A 26,345-nucleotide genomic window follows, 5' to 3' on the forward strand; every position below is an offset into this window, starting at 1 on the left:
TATTTGGGCAGATTTGAGGAGCAGTTGATTTGGTTGAATAAGTAAATAACCTTTAAGAAATGTTCTGAAGTTACTTTATTAATGAGTCACATTTGAGAAATGGGAACAGGAATTTGCTGCTCTCACTTCTGAAAAGTTCTGTTTTGGTCCATGTTGGACGTGCACAGGTTGCTTAAGTTTTAAGTTACCTTGAAATGCATATGTATGAATTCAGTTTGCAAGACTTACCAAAATATATATATTTTTTGTTAAGGTGCTCACCTGCCCGATCACATACCAAAGAAAAGTACTCTGCAATTCATTCTGACCTGGTGCCTGGAAATACGAGCAGTTCCCAAAAAGGTACATAGACAAATGATCTGGGATCATACTTAATGGATGAATTTGATTAATGAGTCAGTACCACCATGTGAAGGGGCTAATTTGAACATTATCAGTAATGGTCGTCATTGGACCCTAGTTCACCAACATTATCATTTTTACAATGTCTGTGAAAACAAAAAGTTATTTTAATGAATGGTTTCAATAAACCAAATATAAACTGGGAATACCTGAAGAGTTTAGTCAAGAGTTTGTATTTGTAAAAGACCCAAAAATGTATAGTAGCACCTGTGGGGGGGGGGGGGGTGGAGACAGCAACCACAAAATGATCAAGTTTAACATAATCAGGATTCAAATATACCAAAGGCCAGGAGTAAAGTATATAAATTACCAGGAGTTTAAATTCTCAAATGAGAGAAGTGAAGCAAATAGATAGGAGGATGTTAGTTAATGGCCTGGATTTTATGATCCGCATCAAGCATCATTGCTTCACCACTCTCCACAAAGATCTGAAGATCTCTGTAGTGTGGATGTTACATTTCCCAACATTAATTTGAATCTGGTGCTAAGTCAAGGGGATCTCCAGGTGTCCTGCAACAGTGGTGTCATCAAACAGGGTAAGTGACAAATTACAGTGCAGAATTCTTGCAGACACCAAATTAAGAAGTAAAATGTACTGATTATCACCTTTTCACTTTTGATAAATTCTAAATGAAATAAAGATTGGGACACACACATTAGAAGCCGAAATATCATACTTGGTTTTTAATATAAACTTATGGAATTTTTATCATAATAGAAACATTTGATCATGCAAAATATATATTTGGTTTTCCAGGGCCAGAGGTTCAGTAATTTTGATTTAGTACGCTGTTTAAAAACCTAATTACAGCTCGTTTAACAAGTAACTTTTTTGGGGGGGTTTTAAACAGCGATATTACAGCATAATCTCATCAGTTCATTGATTTCTAAAGTTTGCCATCTATGGGGCAGCAGTGCACCTTTTGGAGGAGCAGGGAATCACTGACTGCAGTTTCTGGATTTAATTCTGCATGTGCGGACGTCAGAAGTTGCTGTCAGTTTCACGGGATAATGGTGGTAAACTCTGACAGTTTTGCAGTCATTACAAGTACAAAATCTGAGCTATATGTCAATAAAGGATAAATGGACCATCTTTAAAGTAATAATGCTGAACGTGCAGGGCCACAATGCACCTATTGGCAAGCTCCGACTGAAGAAGTTCGGCCCGAAATGGAGTAAAACAAATTGAGTGAAATAAAGAGGAAATCTGACCAGATCATGAAAGAAGAGGAAGGAATTCACTGGGATGAATATATGGAGATGCAGAAACACATCTGAAGAAAAAAAATTAAAGGAGCAAAGAGAGGGACCGAGGAAAGATCAACACGCAACTGTACAGGCAAAATATAAAAGAACTCTGGTACTATAATCCTTTTGGGACTGTTTGAGAAGGGGTGCAAACATTAAAAAAGTGCATGTGTACTTGAAACTAAGGATGAGCGTGCAATAGTTAATATGTTGAGTGATTGTATCCATGAGGGAAGATATGAACACTGATCTCCCTAAAGGAAAAAGAAAGCTAAGGCAAAATTCCAGATGTCAATAAAAAGTAGATGGATGTTCTGGACAAGCTGAAACAGCTTAAAACAAATATTCAACCCAGTATTCCTGGAAGGTTATTTCTGAGCTCTCTTTCTCTTTGGCCTCCTTGTCTCGAGAGACAATGGGTAAGCGCCTGGAGGTGGTCAGTGGTTTGTGAAGCAGCGCCTGGAGTGGCTATAAAGGACAATTCTAGAGTGACAGACTCTTCCACAGGTGCTGCAGATAAAACTGGTTGTCCGGGCTGTTACACAGTTGGCTCTCTCCTTGCGCTCCTGTCTTTTTTCCTGCCAACTGCTAAGTCTCTTCGACTCGCCATGCTTTAGCCCTGCCTTTATGGTTGCCCGCCAGCTCTGGCGATCACTGGCAACTGACTCCCACGACTTGTGATCAATGTCACAGGACTTCATGTTGCGTTTGCAGACGTCTTTAAAGTGGAGACAAGGACGGCCGGTGGGTCTGATACCAGTGGCGAGCTCGCTGTACAATGTGTCCTTGGGGATCCTGCTATCTTCCATGCTGCTCACATGGCCAAGCCATCTCCGGCGCCACTGGCTTAGTAGGGTGTATATGCTGGGGATGTTGGCCGCCTCGAGGACTTCTGTGTTGGAGATACGGTCTTGCCACCTGATGCCAAGGATTCTCCGGAGGCAGCGAAGATGGAATGAATTGAGACGTCGCTCTTGGCAAACATACGTTGACCAGGCCTCGCTGCCGTAGAGCAAGGTACTGAGGACACAGGCTTGATACACTTGGACTTTTGTGTTCTGTGTCAGTGTGCCATTTTCCCACGCTCTCTCTTGGCCAGTCTGGACATAGCAAAGGAAGCCTTTTCCACGCGCTTGTTGAATTCTGCATCGAGAGACAGGTTGCTGGTGATAGTTGAGCCTAGGTATGTGAACTCTTGAACCACTTCCAGATTGAGGTCGCCGATATTTATGGATGGGGCATTTCTGATGTCCTGTCCCATGATGTTCGTTTTCTTGAGGCTAATGGTTAGGCCAAATTCGGTGCAGGCAGCCGCAATCCTGTCGATGAGTCTCTGCAGACATTCTTGAGTGTGAGATGTTAACGCAGCATTGTCAGCAAAGAGGAGTTCCCTGATGAGAACTTTCCATACTTTGGTCTTCACTCTTAGACGGGCAAGGTTGAACAACCTGCCCCCTGATCTTGTGTGGAGGAAAATTCCTTCTTCTGAAGACTTGAACGCATGTGAGAGCAGCAGGGAGAAGAAGATCCCAAACAGTGTAGGTGTGAGAACACAGCCCTGTTTCACGCCACTCAGGATAGGAAAGGGGTCTGATGAGGCGCCGCTATACTGAATTGTGCCTTTCATATTGTCATGGAATGAGGTGATGATACTTAGCAGCTTTGGTGGTGATCCGATCTTTTCTAGTCGTCTGAAGAGACCACGTCTGCTGACTAGGTCAAAGGCTTTGATGAGATCAATGAAAGCAGTGTAGAGGGGCATCTGTTGTTCGTGGCATTTCTCCTGTAGCTGACGAAGGGAGAACAGCATGTCAATGGTGGATCTCTCTGCTCGAAAGCCACATTGTGCCTCAGGGTAGACACACTCAGCCAGCTTCTGGAGCCTGTTTAAAGTGACTCGAACGAAGTCTTCCCCCACTATGCTGAGCAGGGAGATTCCATGGTAGTTGTTGCAGTCACCGCGGTCACCCTTGTTCTTATAGAGGGTGATGATATTGGCATCGCTCATGTGCTGTGGTACTGCTGCCTCATCCCAGCACAGGCAAAGCAGTTCGTAGAGTGCTGTAAGTATAGCAGGCTTGGCACTCTTGATGATTTCAGGGGTAATGCTGTCCTTCCCAGGGGCTTTTCCACTGGCTAGAGAATCAATGGCATCACTGAGTTCCGATTTTGTTGGCTGTACGTCCAGCTCATCCATGACTGCTAGAGGCTGGGCTGCATTGAGGGCGGTCTCAGTGACAACATTTTCCCTGGAGTACAGTTCTAGGTAGTGCTCCACCCAGCGGTCCATTTGCTTGCATTGGTCAGTGATTGTGTCCCCTGATTTAGATTTGAGGGGGGTGGGCGATCTTCTTGATGGTTGGCTCAAAAGCTCTCTTAATGCCGTCATACATTCCTTTGATGTTTCCGGTGTCCGAGGCCAGCTGAATATGACTGCATAGGTGTTGCCAGTAGTTCTTTGTGCAGCACCTCTGGTTGCTTTTCAGTGCTACGGATGTTAACTCGCTGGGTGGGGGCTTTCTTGTAGTTCAGCAGTGCAATGCGCTTAGCGGCTATGACCGGTTCCAGCTCTTCAAAGTGAGATCGAAACCAGTCTGCGTTCCGCTTCACATGTTTGCCATAGGTGGTCATTGCTGAGTCATGGATGGCATCTCTGATGTGGGCCCACTTGGTCTCTGCATCCCCTGTGGGAGTGTTTTGAAAGGCTTTTTCAAGTGAATTTAGAAACTTGCGTAACAGCTGTGGATGAGAAATTCTGCTAGCATTGATGCGTGGGCGGCCCTTCTGCTTGGAGTGATGCTGCTTCTTTGGTTTGAGGCTAACCTTGCTGCACACCTGGGAGTGGTCGGTGTCGCAGTCCGCACTGTGGTTGCTGCGTGTGATTTGAATGCTGTTTTAAAGAGGCTCGCCTTGTGACGAGGTCCAGCTGGTGCCAACGATGTGATCTTGGGTGCCTCTAAGAAACCTGGTGACAGGGTTTAGTGTGAAAGAATGAGTTGGTGATGCAGAGGTTATGATAGGTACACAACTCAAGCAGTCTCTGTCCATTCTCATTCATCCTTCCAATGCCATAGCGCCCAAGGCAGGAGGGCCATGAGCCATGGTCGGCCCCAACCCTGGCATTAAAGTCCCCCAGCAGGAACAGGTGTTCGGTGTTGGGGATGCTACTAATGATATTATGGAGTTCCTCGTAGAACTGGTCTTTGGCTTCAGGTGGGGAGCAAAGTGTTGGAGCATAGATGCTGAATCAGTGTACTAGACCAGAGGCGGTGAACAGTCGGATGCATACTATGCGTTCCGAGCGATTTGAGGGTGGCTCTATCATGCTGAGCAAAGAGTTTCTGATGGCGAAGCCCACTCCATGCTGTTTTTTGTTCTTCAGGATCCCTACCCTGCCAGAAGAAGGTGTAGTCTTGCTCTGAGATCCGCTCGCGGGGAGGCGAGTCTCCTGAAGTGCTGCAATGTCCACATTGAATTTACTGAGCTCGTTGTTAATGATGGCGGTCTTCCGAGAATTGTTGATTTGTGCAAGGTCTTCCGACAGGCCAGAACATACAGTTCTGTCGTTCCAGCTTGCAAAATGAAGGGCTGGTACCTTCTTTCCTTTTTTTGGTCGTGCTGTTTGGTGCAGTGTTATAGTCCACTTGTTGGGCAATGACCCTGAGCTCCAAGCACCCAATGAAGCAGGTGGACTGTGGCGGGAGAGAACCTTACTGACCAGGGGCTGCCCGGTTTTTTGCTGTCCATTGAGATGCGATGACCTCTCCTACCGACAAAGGCAACCCGTGGTGCCCAATCTCTACGCCAATTGAGCTGGACCTATAACCCGTAACTACTTACTTCCGGGTTGTTTTGGTCGCTGTGAGGTGACTATGGAGTGACCTCTCCATGGCGCATGCCTGGGCGGATGTATGGAGGTTGTGAGTTGCCCAAGCGTCAAAACCCCCCTCTCTGACTTCCAAAGGAGTGCAGAGCATGACGTTTGGCACCGGTATGGCTGCAGGAACTGCTGGAAACATGCCAAAGGTGATGCATGACCGCCTTCGGGGTTCCGCTCCGGATTTTCTGTTGGGGTTTATTCCCTTAGCCTTGGTCTCTCCCGAGACGCCCACAAGGCAGTGGGGTTGTTAGGGCCCCTACACAGGGGTAGGTGGATGCTGGTGGGGGAGGGGGTGTGAGGAGGGGTGGTGGGAAGAAGGTGCGGGGGGGGGGGCTGCAGGGGGTAGGGGAGAGGGGTGCAGGGGATGGGGGTGCGAGGGGAAGATGGTGCGAGGGGGGTGAGCTGGGAGCGGGGGTGCAGGTAATAAAACATTTCATCAGCTCCCACTATTGTCCCTTTTACAATGACTTACTGCTACTGGGATCGGGATCCGGGAACCGAGCCGGAGTTGTGGGGAAAGTTTGTGTGGAAACAGCGCGGAGTCGTCGAGTGAGCGGGAGCTGCTGCCGGGACCATGTGGCTGCTCTTCCCCCTGATCGCCGCCGTGGACGGGTTCTCCGAACACAGCCATGTGGCCTTCCTGTCCAGTTGGCCAAGCTTGGCAACTGCTGGCAGGGTCTTCATCAGCTTTTCTTTCCCGGATTGCCAGCCGTTCACCCTCTGTGGTGAATTCCTCTCCCAGCCTTGCGCGTCCACCGCCCTGGACGCCGCCATCTCATGACCGTATGACATGTTATATCATATCATGTCCTACCAATCCTTGTTTGATGGAGTGGTACCAGTTGATTAGAAACTGGCCAACATGCTGCCCATATATAAAAAGGGTGACAAAATAATACAGGCAATTACGCCACAAATGATGTTGAAATAGCTAAGGATGAGGTTGAGAGAGACCTCTTGAGTCTATGAATGCTCGTGCTCGACATGACAATGCGGAGCATAAATCATCTGAACCAACAGAATGTTGGACTTTATAGCTAAAACATACCATAAGAATCATGGCGGTCCTAACTAAATCTTGTAGTTCTCTGGTCAGACTGTACCTTCGCTACTGTGTCCATTTCTGGTTGCTGAGTGACAGGAAGTATTCAAGTCCTGGAGGCAATGCAGAGAAAAGCCACAAGGTTGATTCCTAATGTCGGGTCTGAGCGATGAGGAAAAACTATACCAAAAGAACAACCTGCATTTATATATCTGCTTTAACCAAGAAAAACATCTCTGGGTATTTGAGGTGTAATCAGACAAAAATGGATGCCAAGCCAAGAAAGAAGATACTAGGGTGCGCAAAAGCTTGCTCAGAGGTGGATTCTGAGGAGGGTCATAAATGAGGAAAAGGAACTGGGGTGATGGAGAGGTTTAGGGAGCATGGATCCCAGGCAGCTCAAACATTACTGCCAATAGTGAGGCAGAGGCATGGAGGGTTGTACCAGAGGGAAGAGTCTTCATACTGAGAAAATTATTATTTTTACAGATAATCCACTTGACATTTTCTGTATATGATTTTGATTTATTTTACATTGTGTATTTTAGGCATGTTTGCGAGCATTAGCAGAATATACCACTGACCATTGCGAGAAACGGCGACTGCAAGAACTGAGCAGCAGACAGGGTGCTGCAGACTACAACCGCTGTGTGAGAGACTGCAACATTTGCCTACTTGATATTCTTGGTGCTCTTCCGTCATGCCATCCACCGCTTACCCTACTTTTAGGTCAGTCATCTTATTATCATTTTTTCATGTGAACTGTTCAGCATTGTTCAGGGCAGTTGGATTAAAGTGAACTCTGACATCAGCTTTATAAGTTGTTTCTCAGTTTTGTTCCAACTAAATCTCTAATGGTCAAAGCGGTCACTGTTGAGAGCATTGTTTAATTTTATAAATTGCTCTGCTGTAGTTTTCCTGTACCATCACACAAAAGGAGGAGCTGTTTATTTCTGTACAAATCTAAATTGGCTTTATAATCTCATTTAAAATATTCAATGCGGAGCCATATATTTGGCTTTTTAGTTTAAAAGAAATTAAGTTATGAAAGGGGTCTCCATTTCTATTTCTTGATCAGAAATCTGCTAGCTTTTTTTTCTGAGTCACCTTGAGTAAAGCCATTTTATAATGAGAAAGGTATGTCATATAAGGAAGAGTCTGAGCTACTGATTCAGAGACTGAATAAGTTAAATTAAATTTTTATTAAATATTACTCTGGAATTTTTTCTGGTGCTTTGGAGATTGACCTCTATGGGTATATTATTTGAAAACTGTAAATGTGACATTTTCATATTCTTTTACATATATACTCATTATTTATTCCTCAACATTTTGAGCATAAAGTGCACAGCAAGTTGCACCAGCTGAGGTTAGTGGCTGAATTTTGCCGTTTACCAGCAAGTCTACAACCAGTGTCGAGGGTGGGAGGTGACCCCACTTTGGTGGGTGGCATATTGCCGGCAGTGGCCTTCCCCCAAGTGCTGCTGGCCCAATCAGAGGGCCAGCAGCTGCACTGCTAGTGATGGCCATTGCTGAGGCTGCAGCTCCAGGGAGAGCACCACAATGTCAGGGTGACCTTGGAGAGTTCACGTAGTTTGAGGGAAGCTGGGGTCTGGTAACCAGGCAGCACCGTGGAGTGCTCTGAGGGAGGTGCAAAGTGGTTTGTGGTTCACTGGTGAATACCTGCTATCCATCAGCGGGGACGGAAGAGAGAGGTTGAGGGTGAGAGCATGGGTCTGATGGCAACAGGTTGAGCGGGTGGAGTGAACATCTCAGGTCTGGTGAATGACTTTGTAAGAACTCTCTGCAAATACTAAATTTAGTGTTTTGTGATTTGGTTCCTGTGTATTTGTTTGTCTGTTTCCATGTCACAAAGATGTCAATAATTGTAATATTTTCATTTTCTAACAATCTGAAAAAGCAAATAATTAGAGGCTTTGTTTCCAAAATTTAACTTGCTTTTTAAACAAAAAGTTAAGGATTAATACTTGCATAATTGGTGTGTGTGCCCACCCGCTTAATATAACAGAATATTTTAGCCTGAAATCTTAGGTTGAAGAGAAGAAATTGGGACATTCTTCTGTTGAGCGGTGGAATTTTAGGCATAACCCATGTCATTTGGGTTTCTGTCCCACTTGGACTTCATGAAAAAAACAATCTGGAGAAGGGGTGCATGTCTTCCTCCCATCCTTCCTATTTCTTCTGTCGTCAGCTTTGAAAGCATTTCAGCAGTTGTTCCTGGGATAGAATCATAGAATAGTTACAGGGCAAAAAGGAGGCCATTCGGCCCATCATGTCCATGCCGGCTCTCTGCAAGAGCAGCTAAGCTAGACCCACACCCTTGTCCTTTCACCTGCAAATTTTTTTTTTCAGCTTCTTGTCCAATTCCCATTTGAACACAATGATTGAATCTGCTTCCACCACACTCTCAGGCAGTGCATTTCAGATCCTAACCACTCGTGTTTTCAAAAAAAAAGGTTTTTCTCATGTCACTGGTTATTTTGCCATTCACCTTAAATCTGTGTCCTTGGGTTCTCGACCCTTCTGCCAATGGGAACGATTTCTCTTTTTGTTTACTCTGTCTTCCCTCATGATTTTGAACACCTTTATCAAATCTCCTAGCAACCTTCTCTTTAAGAATTGCAGCCCAGCTTCTCCAGTGTATCTACATAACTGAAGTCTCATCCCTGGAACCATTCTCAAATCTTTTCTCGCTAATGCCTTCCTAAAGTGTATTTTTAATGATGCCTTTTTCTCAACACCGTACAGAATATTTTATTTTTGATACTTTTTCACCTCAGGCATCCATTCTGAATTCTTTTGAACTTTTAATTACATGCCATTTATTGTGAGTTGAAAAATTAGGATTGCACAGGTGCAAATGAGTGCAAGGAAGTAAAGATGCACAGCTGGGCCGTTAATGGAAAAGAGAAAGCACAACAAAAAATGGATCAAGAAATTAATCACTGCACTTCAAGGTGTTGCAAAGAGTACTATAAAATGTATTAAAAATCAAACTTTCATAGGTTTTTCCCCCAAGAAAATACATTTTACACTACCAGAGCTCAGTTTATTCCCTTCAATTTCTGAATCCACCATTGTTAAAATTACACGTTCGCATGCTTTAGTTTTTTTTTGTGCAGTGCAGCTGATGAATTATTGGATATAGTCATAAGTTCATGTCACACTGCACTCCATTGTAACTTGTATTTTTTCTAAGTCTTATGACTGGGTTTCAGTTTACACATGCAGGACATGATCCCAAAACACCAATACAAATCCTAATCAAATAGCTTTGGTCTTTATTTTTCAGTTCATCTGTTTTTCCTTTATCAGCTTTTGGGGCTTTGTCCACTTAAGTAATCATTGAGTATATAACTGTTTTTGTTTTCTGTTTCAGTCCTGTTGGCATTCATTTGGGTTCTTTGGATCTTTCCTCACTACCCACTTAATGTGCTAATGTGAGGAGAATTCCTTGCTATGAAGTGTAGCATCTGACTTTTTAAATGTTTTAATGAAAACCTCTTTACATTAACATTTTACTCCAGATTTAGATAGCTGGAGCAGTTGTAAGTACATCTGCGCATCCAGACTAATCACCTGTCCCCTTTCAAGGTTAAGCTGTCAGTGCTGCTGTATGGATCTTTATGTACTCTGCTGCAGCTAAGTAATCTCATGGGCTGTGTGTTCTATTACTGTTATCTTTTCCAATATTGATTGTGTTTCTGTGCTAGTACTTGTGATGAGAGTTAATGATTGCTGATACAAAGGAGACATGCACGTTGTTATCAGAACCTTAGGTGCTCACAATGGAAACTAGTTTACCGCAAACCTTCTTTTACGTTACAGCTCTAACTTTGATTTTTGTTGTGAGTTTGCAGTTGCTAGTCTTCAGTGAGTTTAAGCTTTGTGGAGCGATGTAATCTGATCACCTGTTGAAGTTAAAAGCATACAGCTCATGTAGTTGGTGTAGATTTGGACTGTATAATTAGAGGCTGGCGTTCGGTTTGCATCAATTATTAGTGAATTTTCTAATGGTTTTAACCAACTGTGCAAGTATGTCAGTGTTTTTCTGCCAATACGGACTTCAGCATGCTTGGGATGTTCTCTACCACATGACCTATGTATCTATAAACACTCACTAAATGTTTTGTCCTTTGACTCTGAAAAGAACTGAGAATGATTTACATTTTATATAGCACCTTATTGCATATTGGAGATTGTAATGATCTAAATAAGAGTTTTTTAATTTTTAAAAAAGTCCTGAAGTGCTTCACAAATAGGAACATTGATGCCAGGCCAGGAACTGAGAGATTAGTTTGCAACACTGAAATTTTAGATTGAGAGTTTTGAGATATTTGTGCTTCTCCAATTTTGGCCTGTTGAGCATGTGTTGCAACAAGGTGAGAAAGAGGTCTAGGGGTCCCTTTCAGTCTTCACCTGGTCTTACTGCGATAGAGTTTAATTTTAAACACAGTGTTTTTTATTTTAGTTCCCCATTGGTGAATCCTTGTTCGCCGCTTTCTAATTATAAGGCAAAGAAACCAGCACAAGCAGGCTTTCTCAGGTTTAAAGAAGAAAAGTTGAAATTTATTTAACTTAAACTCTGACTCAGTTAACGCCTACGGATACATGCCACGTCCATGCTAGCAAGCGTACGTGATACACACATGCAATTAGAGACAGAAAAGAGCAGAATAAAAATAAAGTGGAAGGGTTTGAGGCAATATCTGAAGAGTTGTTAGTTATTCGAGCTCACTGAGGAGTCCTTGATAGGTAGATCTTGCTTTTTGTTGGCGCTCAGTATTCTTCTTAAACCTTGTTTGCTGTAGGAGACTTTTCTCTCTTGGGGTTCATGTGTCTTCAGTGTATTCAGAGGCTTGTGAAAAAGAGATGGGAGCAGACAGGAGAGAGATCTTCTCAGTTCAGGAGCAAACAGCTTTCAGCCTACACTGTACAAATTCTAAAAACTCAGGTTGCCCAGCAGGTGAGTCATGTGACTAGCTGGTTTGATCATGTCCATTTGTGTATTCGACCATCTTAACAGTCAACCTGGAATGCAAGCTCCCCCACCTTCAACGTCTGGGGATCAAAAGTCCATTGTGGGTTGAATGCACCAGGGAATGGCTGCTTTGTCCTTCCAAACCCCATCTGTTAATATGCAAATGTCTTTTGCCGCCACGGCTGATCTGTTCAACAAGTCCTCCCTTCGCTTCAGCAACCCTTTTAAAATCAATGTTCATGAGAACATTAATGTGCCTCATTCTTGGCAGGTGGGGACCTAGCATGACGAGCATGCCTAACTTTAATCTCACCACTATTGGCAGGTGTGCCTTCAGCTGCCAAGGCCTGGAATTCCCTTATGAAACCTCTCCCCCTCTCTATCTCTCTTTCCTCCTTTTGAGATACTCATTAAACCCCACCTCTTTTTAACTAAACTTTTGGTCATCTGTTCTAAAATTGTCTCGTATATGATTCGGGGTCAAATTTTGTTTAAAGCACCTGTCAGGCACCTGGAGATGCTTTACTATTTTAAAGGTTCTATATAAATAAAAGTTGTTTTGCATGTTGTTTTATTTTTTTTAAAAAAAGGGAAAAGGGGTGCAGAGGTTTAAGGAGGGAATTCCAGAGAATTGGACTGAAATGGCTAAATGTTCTGCTACCAATGGTGAGGCAAAGGGAGGTAGGGATGGAAAAACTAGAGGCAGTGGATATGAATGTTGTAGGGTGAAGAATATAAGGCTGGAGGAGAATTCAGAGGTAAGTTAGGGGAAGGCAGCGGCGGGATTTAAAAATGAAAGTGAGGATTTAAAATTTGAAGCGTTATATTATGGGGAGCCAGTGCAGCTCAGTAAAGGCAGCAATGTTGGGCAAGTTAGAATTTCTGGAAAGCCAGCAAGAAGAGTGTTGGAGCAGCTGAGGTTAATAAAAGCATATGTAAGGGTTTCAAATGTCAAAGGGGCTTAGGCAGGTGCATTAGTTGGCAGTCCTGTGGAGCTGGAAGTAAGTAATCTTTTTGATGGAAAGAATATGAGGTTCTGATGCTCAGCTCCGGACTGAACAGGCACCAAGGTTACAAACAGCCTGGTTCCGCCTGAGACGTTCCCCAGAAAGGGATTGAAATTAAGGATAAGGGAACAGAGATATTTAAAAATGCTTTACATTACAAAAGATTACTTCAAATTTCAGTAACTGTTGTTATGCAACTGGTGGTGGACAATTAATGAATGAAAGATGGAAAAAAAGCTAGCTCTCACTAGAGCAGGCATATATGGTTTTGTTTTAGCATCTCTTCTGAGGATTGGGACTTCTGACACAGAAGCACTCCCTCAATATTGCACTTATTATGAATGCTTCAATATGCAAACTGTAACGTAAATGCCTTAAATCTATTGAGCAGATTTAAAAACCCGAGCAAAATAATGTGAAGACCTGGATTGGTGCCTGACCTCACAACTATCTGATTCTGAGGTGGGAGTCCTGTCACTGAACCAAGGCCTACTCTCTGTAAATCTGTTACATCTCCCTAAAAGTAGATACATAGGATTACATAGAATATTCAGCACATAAGAAATAGGAGCAGGAGTAGGCCATTCAGCCCCTCAAGCCTACCCTGCATTCAGTTAGATCATGGCTGATCTGTCCCAGGCCTCAACTCCTCTTTCGGGCCTGCTCTACCTAACCTTCGACTCCCCAGGATTTCAAAAATCTATCTACCTCCTCCTCAAATACATTTAGTGACCTAGCCTCCACAACTCTCTCAAGTAGAGAATTCCAGAGATTCGCCACCCTCTGAGAGAAGAAATTTCTTTGCATCTCAGTTTTAAATTTGTGCCCCCTTATTCTGTAACTATGTCCCCTAGTTCGAGAATCCCCCACCAGTGGAAGCATCTTCCCTACATCTACCCTGTCAAGCCCCCTTAAAATCTTATATGTTTCTATAAGATCACCTCTCCTTCTAAACTCCAATGCATAAAGGCCTAATCTGTTTAGCCGCTCTTGATAAGACAACCCCTTCATCCCAGGAATCAGCCTGGTGAACCTTTTCTGAACTGCCTCCGATGCTAGTATATCCTCCCTTAAATACAGGGACCAAAACTGTACGCAGTACTCCAGGTGTGGCCTCACCAACACACTGTACAGTTGTAACAAGACTTCCCTATTTTTAAACTCTAACTCCCTAGCAATAAAGGCCAAAATTCCATTTGCCTTCCTAATTACTTGCTGCACCTGTATGCTAACCTTTTGTTTCATGCACAGTAATGCCCAGATCCCTCTGTACTGCAGTATTTTGTCGTCTTTCTCCATCTAAATAATAATCTGCCTTTTTATTCTTCCTACCAAAGTGGATGACCTCACACTTTCCCACATTGAACACCATCTGCCAAGTTTTTGCCCACTCACTTAACCTATCTATATCCCTTTACAGATTCTTTGTGTCCTCATCACAACATGCCTTCCCACCTATTTTTGTATCGTCAGCAAATTTGGATACACTACACTCTGTCCCTTCCTCTAAGTCATTAATGTAGATAGTCAATAGTTGAGGCCCTAGGACCGATCCTTGTGGCACCCCACTGGTTACGGCTTTCCAACCTGAAAAAGACCCATTGATCCTGACTCTCTGCCTTCTGTGTTTTCGTCAGTCCTCAATCCATGCCAACACATTACACCCAATACCCTGAGCTCTTATTTTGTGTAATAACCTTTTATGTGGCACCTTATCAAACGCCTTCTGAAAATCCAAATACCCTACATCTACTGGTTCCCCTTTATCCACTCTGCTTGTTATATCCTCAAAGAACTCTAACAAATTTGTCTAACATGATTTCCCTTTCATCAAACCATGTTGACTCTGTTTGATTGCATGATGTTTTTCTAGATGTTCTGCTATTTCTTCCTTAATAATGGACTCTAGCATTTTCCCAATGACAGATGTTAAGCTAACTGGTCTGTAGTTTCCTGCTTTCTGTCTCCCTCCTTTTCTTGAATAGGGGTGTCATATTAGCAGTTTTCCAATCCGCCGATACCCTACTGGGATCCAGTGAGTTTTGGTATATTATGACCAATGCCTCCACTATCTCTGCAGCCACCTCTTTTAAAACCCTTGGATGCAAGCCATTAGGTTCTGGCAACTTGTCTGCCTTTAGTCCCATCAGTTTGTCCAGCACCTTTTCCCTCGTGATGGAGATTGTTACAAGTTCCTCCCTCCCATTTACACCTTCTTCATCTATTATTGTTGGGATGTTTATAGTGTCCTCCACTGTGAAGACCGATGCAAAATATTGGTTTAAATAATCTGCCATTTCCCTGTTTCCTGTTATTAATTCGCCAGTCTCATCCTCTAAGGGTTCTACACTTACTTTAGGTACTCTCTTCCTTTTAATATGCCCATAGAAGCTCTTACTGTTTGAGAGTTAATTGTTTTTATATTTCTTGCCAATCAATTTTCTCCCTCTTTATTAGTTTTTTAGTCATCCGCTGCTGGTTTCTAAAACAAATTCCCAATCCTCTAGCTTACCACTCATTTGGGCCACATTGTACCACTTTGTTTTTGATTTGATCCTCTCCTTAACTTTCTTTGTTATCCACGGGTTGTTCATCGTTCTCTTCGAGTCCTTCCTTCTGACTGGAATAAATGTTTGCTGAGTGTTATGAAATATCTGCTTAAAAGTCTGCCACTGCTCATCTACTGACTTCCCCTTTAGTCTATCTTCCCAGCCTGCTTTATACAACTCTTTCTTCATACCTCTGTAATTGTCCTTGTTTAAGTTGAAGACACTGGTTTGACACCCGAGTTTCTCACCCTTAAACTGAATTTGAAATTCTACCATGTTATGATCGCTTCCCCCTAAAGGATCCTTAACTACGAGATCTCTTATTAATCCTAACTCATTACACAATACCAAATCTAAAATAGCCTGTTCCCTGGTAGGTTCTGCAACATATTGCTCTAAGTAACAATCCTTGAAGGCACTCTACAAATTCGTCTTCCATGCTACCCTTGCCAATTTGATTTGTCCAGTCTAGATGCAGATTAATATCACCCATGGTAATTTGTCCTACAGAGAGGCAACTCTTCGGGGGCCTATTGACCACTCCCACCCGTGATTTCTTTCCCTTGCTATTCCTTATTTCCACACAAACTGATTCTACTCTATGACATCACGATCTATTACACCTATATCATTACTCACAACTGCACTGATTCCTTCCTTTCATAACAAAGCTACCTCACCTCCTTTTCCTTTCTGCCTATTCTGGAATGTAAAATATCCTTGAACATTTAGATTCCAGTCTTGGTCATCCTGTAACCATGTCTCTGTGATAGCTATCAAATCATATTCATTTATTTCTCTGTGCGGTCAGCTCATCTATCTTGTTACAAATGCTATGCGCGTTCAGATAAAGAGCCTTGAGCTTTGACTTTTTTACCATTTTTACCTACTCTGGTTCTGATTTCTGCTGTATTCTTATGCTTGTATTCTCTGTCCCTCCCTGTCACTCTGATTAATGTATGCTCCTTCACTACCTTGCACCTCTGCTCTCTCGTTACTTTTCGACTTTTTAAATTTCCTTTCAATTGAACCCTCACCCCCCAACCCTACTATTTAGTTTAAAGCCTTATCTACAACGATTCGCCAGGACACTGGTCCAGCATGGTTCAAGTGAAGCCCATCCCAATGGAACAGCTCTCTCTTTCCCCAGTACTGGTGCCCGTGTCCCGTGATTTGGAACCCATTCTCCCACACCATTCTTTGAGTCACACATTTACCTCCCTAATCTTATTTACCCTATGTCAATTTGCACGTGGCTCGGGTAGTAATCCGAAGATTATTACCTTTGTTGTTCTGCTTTTAAATTTGGCCCCGAGCTGCTCATAGTCCCTCAGCAGAACCTCTTTCCTAGTCCTACCTATGTCGTTGGTACCTACGTAGACCGTGACAACTGGATCTTTTCCCTCCCACTCCAAGTTCCTCTCCAGTCCAGAAGAGATGTCCTTAGCCTTGGCACCAGGTAGGCAGCGCAGCTTTCGGGACTCTCTATCTTAGCTACAGAGAACAGTATCTACTCCCCTAACTATGCTATCCCCTACCACAGCTACATTTCTCTTTTCTCTCCCCACTTGAATGGCGCTCTGAACCATGGTGCTATGGTTAGCTCGCTCATCCTCCCTGCAATCTGTGCCCTCGTCCACACTGGGAGCAAGAGCCTCGTACCCATTGGATAAGGGCACTTGCTGAGGCTCCTCCAAAGCTAAATTCTGGATCCCCATACCTGCCTCACTCGCAGTCACACCCTCCTGTCCCTGACCACTGGCCGAATTCAAGGTAGTTAATCTAAGGGGTGTGACTGTCTCCTGAAACAGTGTCCAGGTAACTCTCCCCCTCCCTGATGTGTTGCTGTGTCCGCAGCTCGGACTGCAGCTCATCAACTCTGAGCCGAAGTTCCTCGAGCAGCTAACACTGGAACAGGACATTTGGCCCAAGCAGCCAGCATTAATGTTTCATCAAGCCTCCTCTCATCCTTCCTCATTTAACTCTGTCAGCATTGCCTCCTATTCCCTTCGCCTTCATGAGCTGATCTAGCTTCTCAAATGCATCTATGCTATTTGCCTCCAATACTCTCTTTGGTAGCAAGTTCCACAGTCTTGCCACTCTCTGGGTAAAGGAGTTAAACAAGGGCCTGTCCAGGATAGTTAAAAGGCTTTAAGTTTTTCTCTTAACAGAAATTCGATTTAGTTAAAATAATAACTATGTAAAATACTTTTGCTAAATCTGCTGCTAACCAAAATTATAGAAACACTGACCATTAGTTCAGAATGAACAGTCAAGAATCATGTATAATACATGGAGCACTGGAGTCAATTTAAAGATCGAAGCATTGAGTATTAATGAATAGAACTTGAGAGTCTTCTGGGATGAGCTTACCAGTCTCTGAACACACTCTGGAGCACACTGCCTGACGGGGTGGTAGAGGCAGGAACCCTCACAACATTTAAGAAGTATTTAGATGAGCACTTGTAACGCCAAAGCATACAAGGCTACGGGCCAAGTGCTGGAAAATGGGATTCGAATAGATAGGCTTGATGGCTGGTGCGGACTCGGTGGGCCGAAGGGCCTGTTTCTGTGCTGTATAAATCTGACTCTGCTAGCTTTTTGGAGGCAGGATAGGACAACTGGCTGTGGGGCAGGTACTGATGGCTCTTAAAGTATTGAGGTGCACCATCTAACATGACTATAAAGATTGATGAGGATAAAATTGAAAAAGATTCAATTCATAGTGACAGAATTCAGGAATTTGGGGTTTTTTAATGCTACAATTTGCAAGTTTACAATTTTCAGCTTTATATTTGCAAACCTGAGTGTAATTTCTTCAGTTTTTAAAAAATGTTTTGGTCCTCCAGTCCCTCTTTTGTCTCCCAATTCCCAAAGGCATAAAATCATTATTCATAAATAGGAGTGATCTCCACTGTCTCCCCTAAGTGACCATTTTTCACACGAGCTTGAGCAGTGAGTGTTTGCAGGCTTATTTTTGTACTCCTCTGACATCCACACGTGTATGTATTTTCTGATCTTTTGACTATAGAGAACATCACAATATGGCCTGATACTGTTCTGCATTGACACAATATCCACAATTTTCAGGTTGTTGGATAGTGATGAGAAGTGGCGATCCAGTATGTTTTCCTCTTTATTTTGCCTGGGATGCTGAGCGGAATTACCCCCATCATTGTGATTGAGATTAGCTAATGCAGCACAAACCTGGGATCGAACTTCGAACTTTCTTGGTTTGTATGCTGGCACCAGATCATACAATTAGTATACCTTTTTACTGATAACAGCAAAGTTTTTTTTATATTAATGCTGGGAATCCGTATTTAATAATGAATGTTAATTGAATAATTCTAGATTATGAGCAAATTTTTTTGTTTTGGTGTGGAAATCCTATCCATAGATGAATCATTTGTGTTTAAACATCATGAACTGTGGGGCCCATGTTGTGATGGCTAGTGCCTGCTCAGTTGATGCACTTCAGGTGCCAGCTTCCCTTATAACTTGGCATATAGAGGCTTAAGGCCTACTCTTAGCCCAACCTGCTTAGTGCTTGACAAAGCATCTATGAAAGAAAAAGCATTTATTTAAATGAGGTCTGCTGCTTATAATGCAGTAGGACTACCTCCAGAAGTGCTCAATTTGGTCAGCATTTTGCTCAGAAGTCATCCTGTCCTCTACTTCCAAAAGGGCACTTTCTCTCTTAAATGCCAGCAGCCATTTAACTGCTACTGTTGCAGGAAATTCTGTCCCTGTGAACTTCATGCTCATTATAATCATTGCACATGGAGCAAAAGTTTCATCTTGAAATTAGCGCTGCAGTAAGAAGCAAAGTTTGCTAATTTGGCCACAGGCAGCCAGGAGAGCCTGAGGAGCGGCAGCCCTGTAACACAATGTGCTTTCCACATTATTAGTGCCTGTACGTGTTCAAAAATAGAACTGAATGGCAACCAGCAAAATAGGAAAGCATTTCATATCTAAATGTCACACTTGAGAATTTAATTAATCATGTGATTTTTATCTTCAGATGTTTCTAGGAAACCTGTAGTTTTTGTTTTGATTTCTAAAACAATGCCCTAAGTTAAGCAGTAAATTGATAGTCAAAGCTCCTGTGTATCTCTGGTTGCGTAGTGCTGTGTTAGTGTGAACTCACCGCTACTTTTTAATCAATTTAAAAATTGAACTAAAAATAACATTTCAAAGTCCAAAAAGGTTTTGGGGAGTGTTATTTACTGAATAAATGAAATTACTACAAAACATCCACTAATCTCCATTGATTTGAATGATCAAAACCAGAATACCAAGCACTTTACTTTAAAACTTTTAAGATCTCCTGAGCTTTTTCATGCTTTAAATGCCTGGCTATTTTTACAGCGCTTTTTCCAAATACCCATGAGCAATCATTTTCAGTCCAAAAGGGGGCAGCAGAGACAAGCAACATATATATTTTTCAAAAGCACAAAATATTGGGAACTCTCAGCAGTTCAGCAACATCAGTGGAAAGGTTACGGTTAATGGTACGGTTAAGTGGTATGGTAAGGTTTCGGGTCAGTTTCATGTTCCAGTGAAAGATTATTGAACTGAAATATTAACCCTACCTTTCTCACTCCATTGTTGCTGAGTGTTCCCAGCATTTTCTGCATACTTCAGAATTCCACCATCTCTAGTATCTTTCTTTAAAAGAAAACATACTCTACCTAGTTGGAAACACCAATGACCTCCTGACAAAACTGGTTAGATGTTAACTACAGTAGTAAGTTTTAGGTAAGATTTGGCGTACACTCATTAACATGTTTTACAAATGTTAACTTCCTTTTTAAGTTGGGCGTAAGTGTAAGTCAAAACTGTTCAGAATGGCTACAATTAAGGAACCACGAACAGATCTGCCAAATCCTTTAGTATCTACTCATCTCAGCTGTAAGTACAACATCTGCAGTGTGTCAAACCATTTTTGATTGCTCTATGGATTTTTTAAAAATCGTGTTCCAGTAAATCAACCCAGTAATTTGTTTTCATTCCTTTCCTATTTACCAGAAGATGGCTCTGTCAGTCCCCCAGTCAATCACTGTACTAGCTTAAATAATGTTGGCAGAGTTTTGGGTGTCCTTCATTGTGATGCACTCCTCAATTTATGTAATTCCCCTTACACCAACGCTCAAGCATTTTCAGACTGGAGACACTGGCAAATGATTAGAGTAGGAATCCTGGTTGATTGCCCCCTTCCCCCCTTTCTATTATTCTTTAATCCCACAGGTTTGAATAACTTGCTACAGAACAGGAATGAACCCAAGACCGTCTTGCTTTGTCTCAGCCTTGGCTTTGTGATAGCGCTTTCAACCTCAGTGGTTCAAGCACCACTCCAGGACTTTAGTGCACAGATGCTGCCAGACCTGCTGAGTATTTCCAGCATTTCTTGTTTTTATTTCAAGCTTGCTCTTGCAGTACTGACGGAGTGCTTTACTGTCTGAGGTGCTGTGTTTCGAACAAGATGTTAAACTCTGGTCCCGTCAATCCCCTCTGATGAATGTAAATGATCCTGTGGCACTATTTGAAGAAGAGCAGGGGAGTTCTCCTAATGTCCTGGTCAACCTTTGTCTCTCAACTGACATCACAAAAACAGATGATGTGATGATTCTTTCTGCTGTTTGTGAGAACATGCTGTGTGCAAATTGACTTGAGGACTGGAGGATTGTGAATCTTGCATCTCTGTTTAAAGAACAGGAGAGGAATAAATCCAGCAACTTCAGGCCAGTCAATCTGACTTTGGTGGTGGGAAAACTTTGAGACAGTAATCTGGTACAATATTAATTGACATTTAGGAAAGTATGGGCTAATAAATGAAGGTCAGAAAGGATTTGTTAAATTCAAATTATGTTTGACTTTGAAGTAATGGAGAGGGTTGATGTGTATATATGCACTTTCAAATGGTGTTGGACAAAATGCCACATAAAAGACTTGTATGCAAAATTAACACTCATGGAATGAAAGGGACAGTGGCAACATGGATATAAAGTTGGCGAAGGGACAGAAAGCAGAGATTAATAGTTTTTCAAATGGAAGGGAACTGTGCAGTGGTGTTTCCCCCATGGAGCAGTATCAGGATCACAGCTTATTATACAGGGATAAAGTCTAGAGCTCCTACAGTTTTACCTCGCTCAAATCCATCAGCCACCCGCTTCACCTCCAAACTTAAAAGTATAGCTTCCACTTCCCATGCATTTATCTATGGGGCACTCCAGATAGCAGCACTGTTCAGAAACATAACTGGACTAGCCCCATAACTATTGTGGCTACAAGAATAGGTCAGAGGCTGGGTACTCTGGTGAGTGACTCACCTCCTGACTCCCCAAAGTCTTTCCACCATGTGCAAGGCGCAAGTCAGGAGTGTAATGGAATACTCTCCAATTGCCTGGATGAGTGCAGCTTTAATAACATTCAAGAAGCTTGACACCATTCAGGACAAGGCAGCCTGCTTACTTGGCACCCCCTCCATCAGCTTAAACATTCATTGCTCCTACATTCCTCCAGCACACTGAGGCTGCAGAGTTTAGCAGCTGCAAGATGTACTGCAGCAACTCACCAAGGCTTCTTCCACAGCACTTCCCAAACCTGTGACCTCTACCACCTAGAGGGACAAGGACAATAGGCACATAAGAACAGCACCATTTGTAAGTTGCCCCACCAAGTCTCACACCGTTCTTGCTTGAAACTATATTGCTGTTCCTTCATCTTAACCGGGTCAGAATCTCAGACAAATACCAAATAACACTGGGGATAGCTACAACACTGGCATCTATCCAGCAATGTGGAAAATTGCCCAGGTATGTCCTGTACACAAAAAGCAAGACAAATCCAACCCAGCCAATTACCACCTCATCGGTCTACTCTCGATCATCAGTAAAGTGTTAGAAGGTCTTGTCGACAATGCTAACAAGTTGCACTTGCTTAGCAATATCCTGCTCAGTGACCCTCAGTTTGGGTTCCGCCAGGGCCACTCAGCTCCTGACCTCAATACAGCCTTGGTTCAAACATGGACAAAAGAGCTGAACTCGAGGTGAGGTACGAGTGACTGCCTTTGACATCAAGGCAGAATTTGACTGAGCATGGCATCAAGGAGCCCTAGCAAAACTAAAGGCAGTGGGAATAAGGGGGAAAACTTTCCGCTAGTTGAGGTCAAAGCTAGTGCAAAGGAAGGTTGTGGTTGTTGGGGGTTTATCATCTCGGCTCCATGACATCATCGGGAGTTCCTCAGGGTAATGTGCTAGGCCCAGTCATCGTCGGCTGCTTCATCAATGATCAATCATAAGGTCAGAAATGGGGATGTTCGCTGATGATTGCAGAATGCTCAGCACCATTCTCGACTCCTCAGATACTGAAGCAGTCCACGTAGCAATGCAGCAGACCTGGACAATATCCAGGCTTGGGCTGATAAGTGGCAAGTAACATTTGTGCCATACAAGTGCCTGGCAAAGACGATCTCAAATAAGAGAGAATCTAACCATCTCCCCTTGACATTCAATGGCATTACAATTGCTGAATTCCCCACTATCAACATCCTGGGGGTTACCATTGACCAGAAACTGAACTGGAGTAGCCATCTAAATAAAAGCAAAATACTGCAGATGCTGGAAATCTGAAATAAAAACAAGAAATGCTGGAAAAAAAACTCAGCAGGTCTGGCAGCATCTGTGGAGAGAGAAGCAGAGTTAACGTTTCAGGTCAGTGACCATCAGAACTGGCAAATGTTTTAAGCAAGTAAAGCGGGGGTGTGGCAAGAGATAACAGAAAAGGTGTTGATAGGACAAGGTCACCGAGAATAACTGACCAGAAGGTAATGGAGCAAAGGCAAACGGTATGTCATGGTGTGCTGAAAGACAAAGTGTTAGTACAGAGCAGGTGTTAATTGACAGAAAAATGAACAACCCTAGCCCCAAGCACAAACATGAAAAAAAACAGTGAGTAGGCACAGTGGAAGCAAACTAAAGTAAAATAAACAAGTAAAGAAAAAAGAAAAACTAACTAAAAATAAAAAGGGGCGCCCGTCATGCTTTGAAATTATTGAACTCGATGCTCAGTCCAGAAAGCTATAGCATGCCTGCTCGGTAAATGAGGTGCTGTTCTTTGAGCTTGCGTTGATGTTCACTGGAACGCTGCAGCAATTCCAGGACAGAGATGTGGGCATGAGAGCAGGGGGGTGTGTTGAAACGGCCAGCAACCCGGAAGCTCGGGGTCATGCTTTCGAACTGAGCGGAGGTGTTCCGCAAAGCAGTCACCTAGTCTGCGTTGGGTCTCCCCAATGTAGAAGAGACCAAGTTGTGAGCAGCGAATACAGTATGCTAAATTGAAAGAAGTACAAGTAAATTGCTGCTTCACCTGAAAGGAGTGTTTAGGGTCTTGGATAATGAGGAGAGAGGTGGTAACTGGGCAGGTATTACACCTCCTGCGATTGGGGAGGTGTTGGGGGGTAATGGAGGAATGGACCAGGGTGTCGCGGAGGGAATGATCCCTTCAGAATGCTGACAGGGGAAGAGAGGGTAAGATGAATTTGGTAGTGGCTGGATGTGGCAGAAATGACGGAGGATGATCCTATGAATGTGGAGGCTGGTGGGGTGGAAAGTAAGGACACGAGGAATCCTGTTGTAGTTCTGGGGCGAAGGGAAGGGGTGAGGGTAGAGGTGCGGGAAATAGGCCAGACACGGTTGAGGGCCCTGTCAACCACAGTGGGGGTGAATCCTTGGTTGAGGAAAAAGGAAGACATATCAGAAGCGCTGTTGTGGAAGGTTGCATCATCAGAGCAGATGCGTCAGATGGAGAAACTGGGAGAATGGAATGGAGTCCTTACAGGAGGCAGGGTGTGAAGAAGTGTATTCGAGGCAGCTATGTGAATCGGTGGGCTTATAATGAACATTAGTAAATGGCCTATCCCCAGAGCTGGAGACAGAAGTCGAGGAAGGGATGGGAAGTGTCGGAGATGGACCATGTAAAGGCAAGTTTTCCAGTTCCGGGCAGGAGCAGGAAACTGCACCGATACAGTCATCAATGTACTGGAAGAGGAGTTGGGGAAGGGGGCCTGAGTAGGACTGGAACAAGGAATGTTCGGCATATCCCACAATACGACAGGCCTAACCAGGACCCATGTGGGTACCCATAGCAACACCTTTTACTTGAAATAAATACCTTGGCTACAAGAGCAGGTCAGAGGCTGGGAATCCTGCAGTGAGTAACTCTCACCTCCTGACTCTTCAAAGCCTGTCCACCCTCTACAAGGCACAAGTCAGGAGTGTGGTGGAATACTCTCCACTTGCCTGGATGGGTGCAACTCCAACAACACTCAAGAAGCACGACACCATCCAGGACAAAGCAGCCTGCTTGATTGACACCCCATCCACAAACATTCAGTCCCTCCACCACCAACGCACAGTGGCAACAGTGTGTGCCATCTACACGATGCACTGCAGCAACACACCAAGGCTCCTTAGACAGCACCTTCCAAACCTGTGACTGCTACCACCTAGAAGGACAAAAGCAGCAGGTGCATGGGAACACCACCACTTGCAAGTTCCTCTCCAAGCCACACACCATCCTGATTTGGAACTATATCGCTGTTCCTTCACTGTCACTGGGTCAAAATCCTGGAACTCCCTTCCAAACAGCACAGTGGGTGTACCTACCCCACATGGACTGCAGCGGTCCTAGAAAGTGGCTCATTACTACCTTTTTACAGGCAATTAGGGATGGGCAATAAATTCTGGCCTGGTTAGTAACAGCCATATCCCATGAATAAATCAAACAAAAATTAGTGCTGAATTATCAGTGGTTTTCTTGTTCTGTGGTATACCTTGCCAACTGACCTCCTACCCACACGGACTGCAGCAGTTCAAGAAAGTAGCTCACTACTACTTTTTTGCAGGCAATTAGGAATGGGCAATAAATGTGGACTTGTCAGCGATAGCCATATCCCAAGAATAAATCAAACAAAAATTAGTGCTGAATTATCAGTGGTTTTCCTGGACCATGGCATACCCTGCCAACTGGTCTCCTGCCTGAACTCAATAATCATTAGACCGAGAGAAAACAGACTGTTAGGCTATTTTCCCCATTGTGTGTAAGCGCTAGTTCTAGCAGTGCAAGCTCACATCTTGCATGCTACAAAATCCTGTAACTTGGATTCTAAAATGTGCAAACTGCTACATCATTCACATCAAAAATTATTCACTGTGCACTCCAGTAGTCTCCATAATGTAAAGAAATACAAGCTGAAAGCATTCTGTTTTGAGGTTAGAAACTTCCTCTTGGCTCTTTGCAATGTATTTGCTGGTTGTGTTTATATAATGTATATTATCCTGTGCTCCCAGTGAAGAGCTGCAGTCAAAATGGTATTGGTAATACACAAATATAACACTAGAGTCAACTCGCTCTCCTTCTGGATGTGACTCCCCACCAGCAGAGTAGAATCAGAGCACTTCCCAACTGAGTTTCTTCATGTAATCAGTATTATTCCTGAGTTCAGAGTCCATCCAGACTTCATTGTTGTTGAATCTTAAATTTTCATCAGGCTGTTTGAATCTCTTTGGGATCTTCAACTGCTTTGGAATTTATACATGATTGTCCAAGAATCAGTTGGAATATTGTGGGAATTAAAATCCAGCTTAATCAATTACTGAGATCAAGAAAGAAAACTGAGATATAATGTATTTACGTTAGCACTTTATTTCTGGAAATACCTGCAGGACACACAATTTCTGAAGCATTCTCTTAATTTTGGCAGTGGGTGTTTTGATTTGACTTTCATTTGAATTTAATTGTGGAAGTGTTAATATTTATAAATGGTACATAAAGCAACAACTTGCATTTATATTAGTGCCTTTTAAAGTAGTAAACATCCCAAGGTGCTTCACAGGAGCATTACCAATCAAACTTTGATACTGAGCCACGTTGGGCGATAGTAGGGCAGATGACCAAAAGCTTGCTCAACGAGCTAGCTTTTAAGGAGGAGAGAGATAGAGGGGTTCAGGGAGGGAATTCCAGAGCTTGGGGCTTGACAGCTGAAGGCAAGGCTACAAATGGTGGAGGGATGAAAATCGAGGTTATGCAAGAGACCAGAATTGGGGGAAATGCAGAGATCTGAGGGTTGTAGGGTTGGAAAGGTTACGAAGATAGAGAAGGGCAAGGCCACATTCGTCCTTCTCCAACTCCTCCAAAACAGCGAGTCCTGTAA

General features: G+C 43.3%; 1 protein-coding gene across 3 annotated transcripts in view; it reads left to right on the plus strand.

Moving 5' to 3' along the window:
* Positions 1-26,345, plus strand: part of mtrr (5-methyltetrahydrofolate-homocysteine methyltransferase reductase) — a 146,834-nt gene that overhangs the window by 53,207 nt on the left and 67,282 nt on the right. For all 3 annotated transcript variants that reach the window (XM_068010128.1, XM_068010138.1, XM_068010118.1), the window contains 2 exons: positions 254-342; positions 7,121-7,301. In XM_068010128.1, the coding sequence (XP_067866229.1) occupies positions 254-342; positions 7,121-7,301 (270 nt within the window). The remainder of the gene's footprint in view (positions 1-253; positions 343-7,120; positions 7,302-26,345) is intronic.

The sequence above is a fragment of the Heterodontus francisci genome, chromosome 2 (assembly GCF_036365525.1).
Source record: "Heterodontus francisci isolate sHetFra1 chromosome 2, sHetFra1.hap1, whole genome shotgun sequence".
In the NCBI taxonomy this organism is placed as follows: domain Eukaryota; kingdom Metazoa; phylum Chordata; class Chondrichthyes; order Heterodontiformes; family Heterodontidae; genus Heterodontus; species Heterodontus francisci.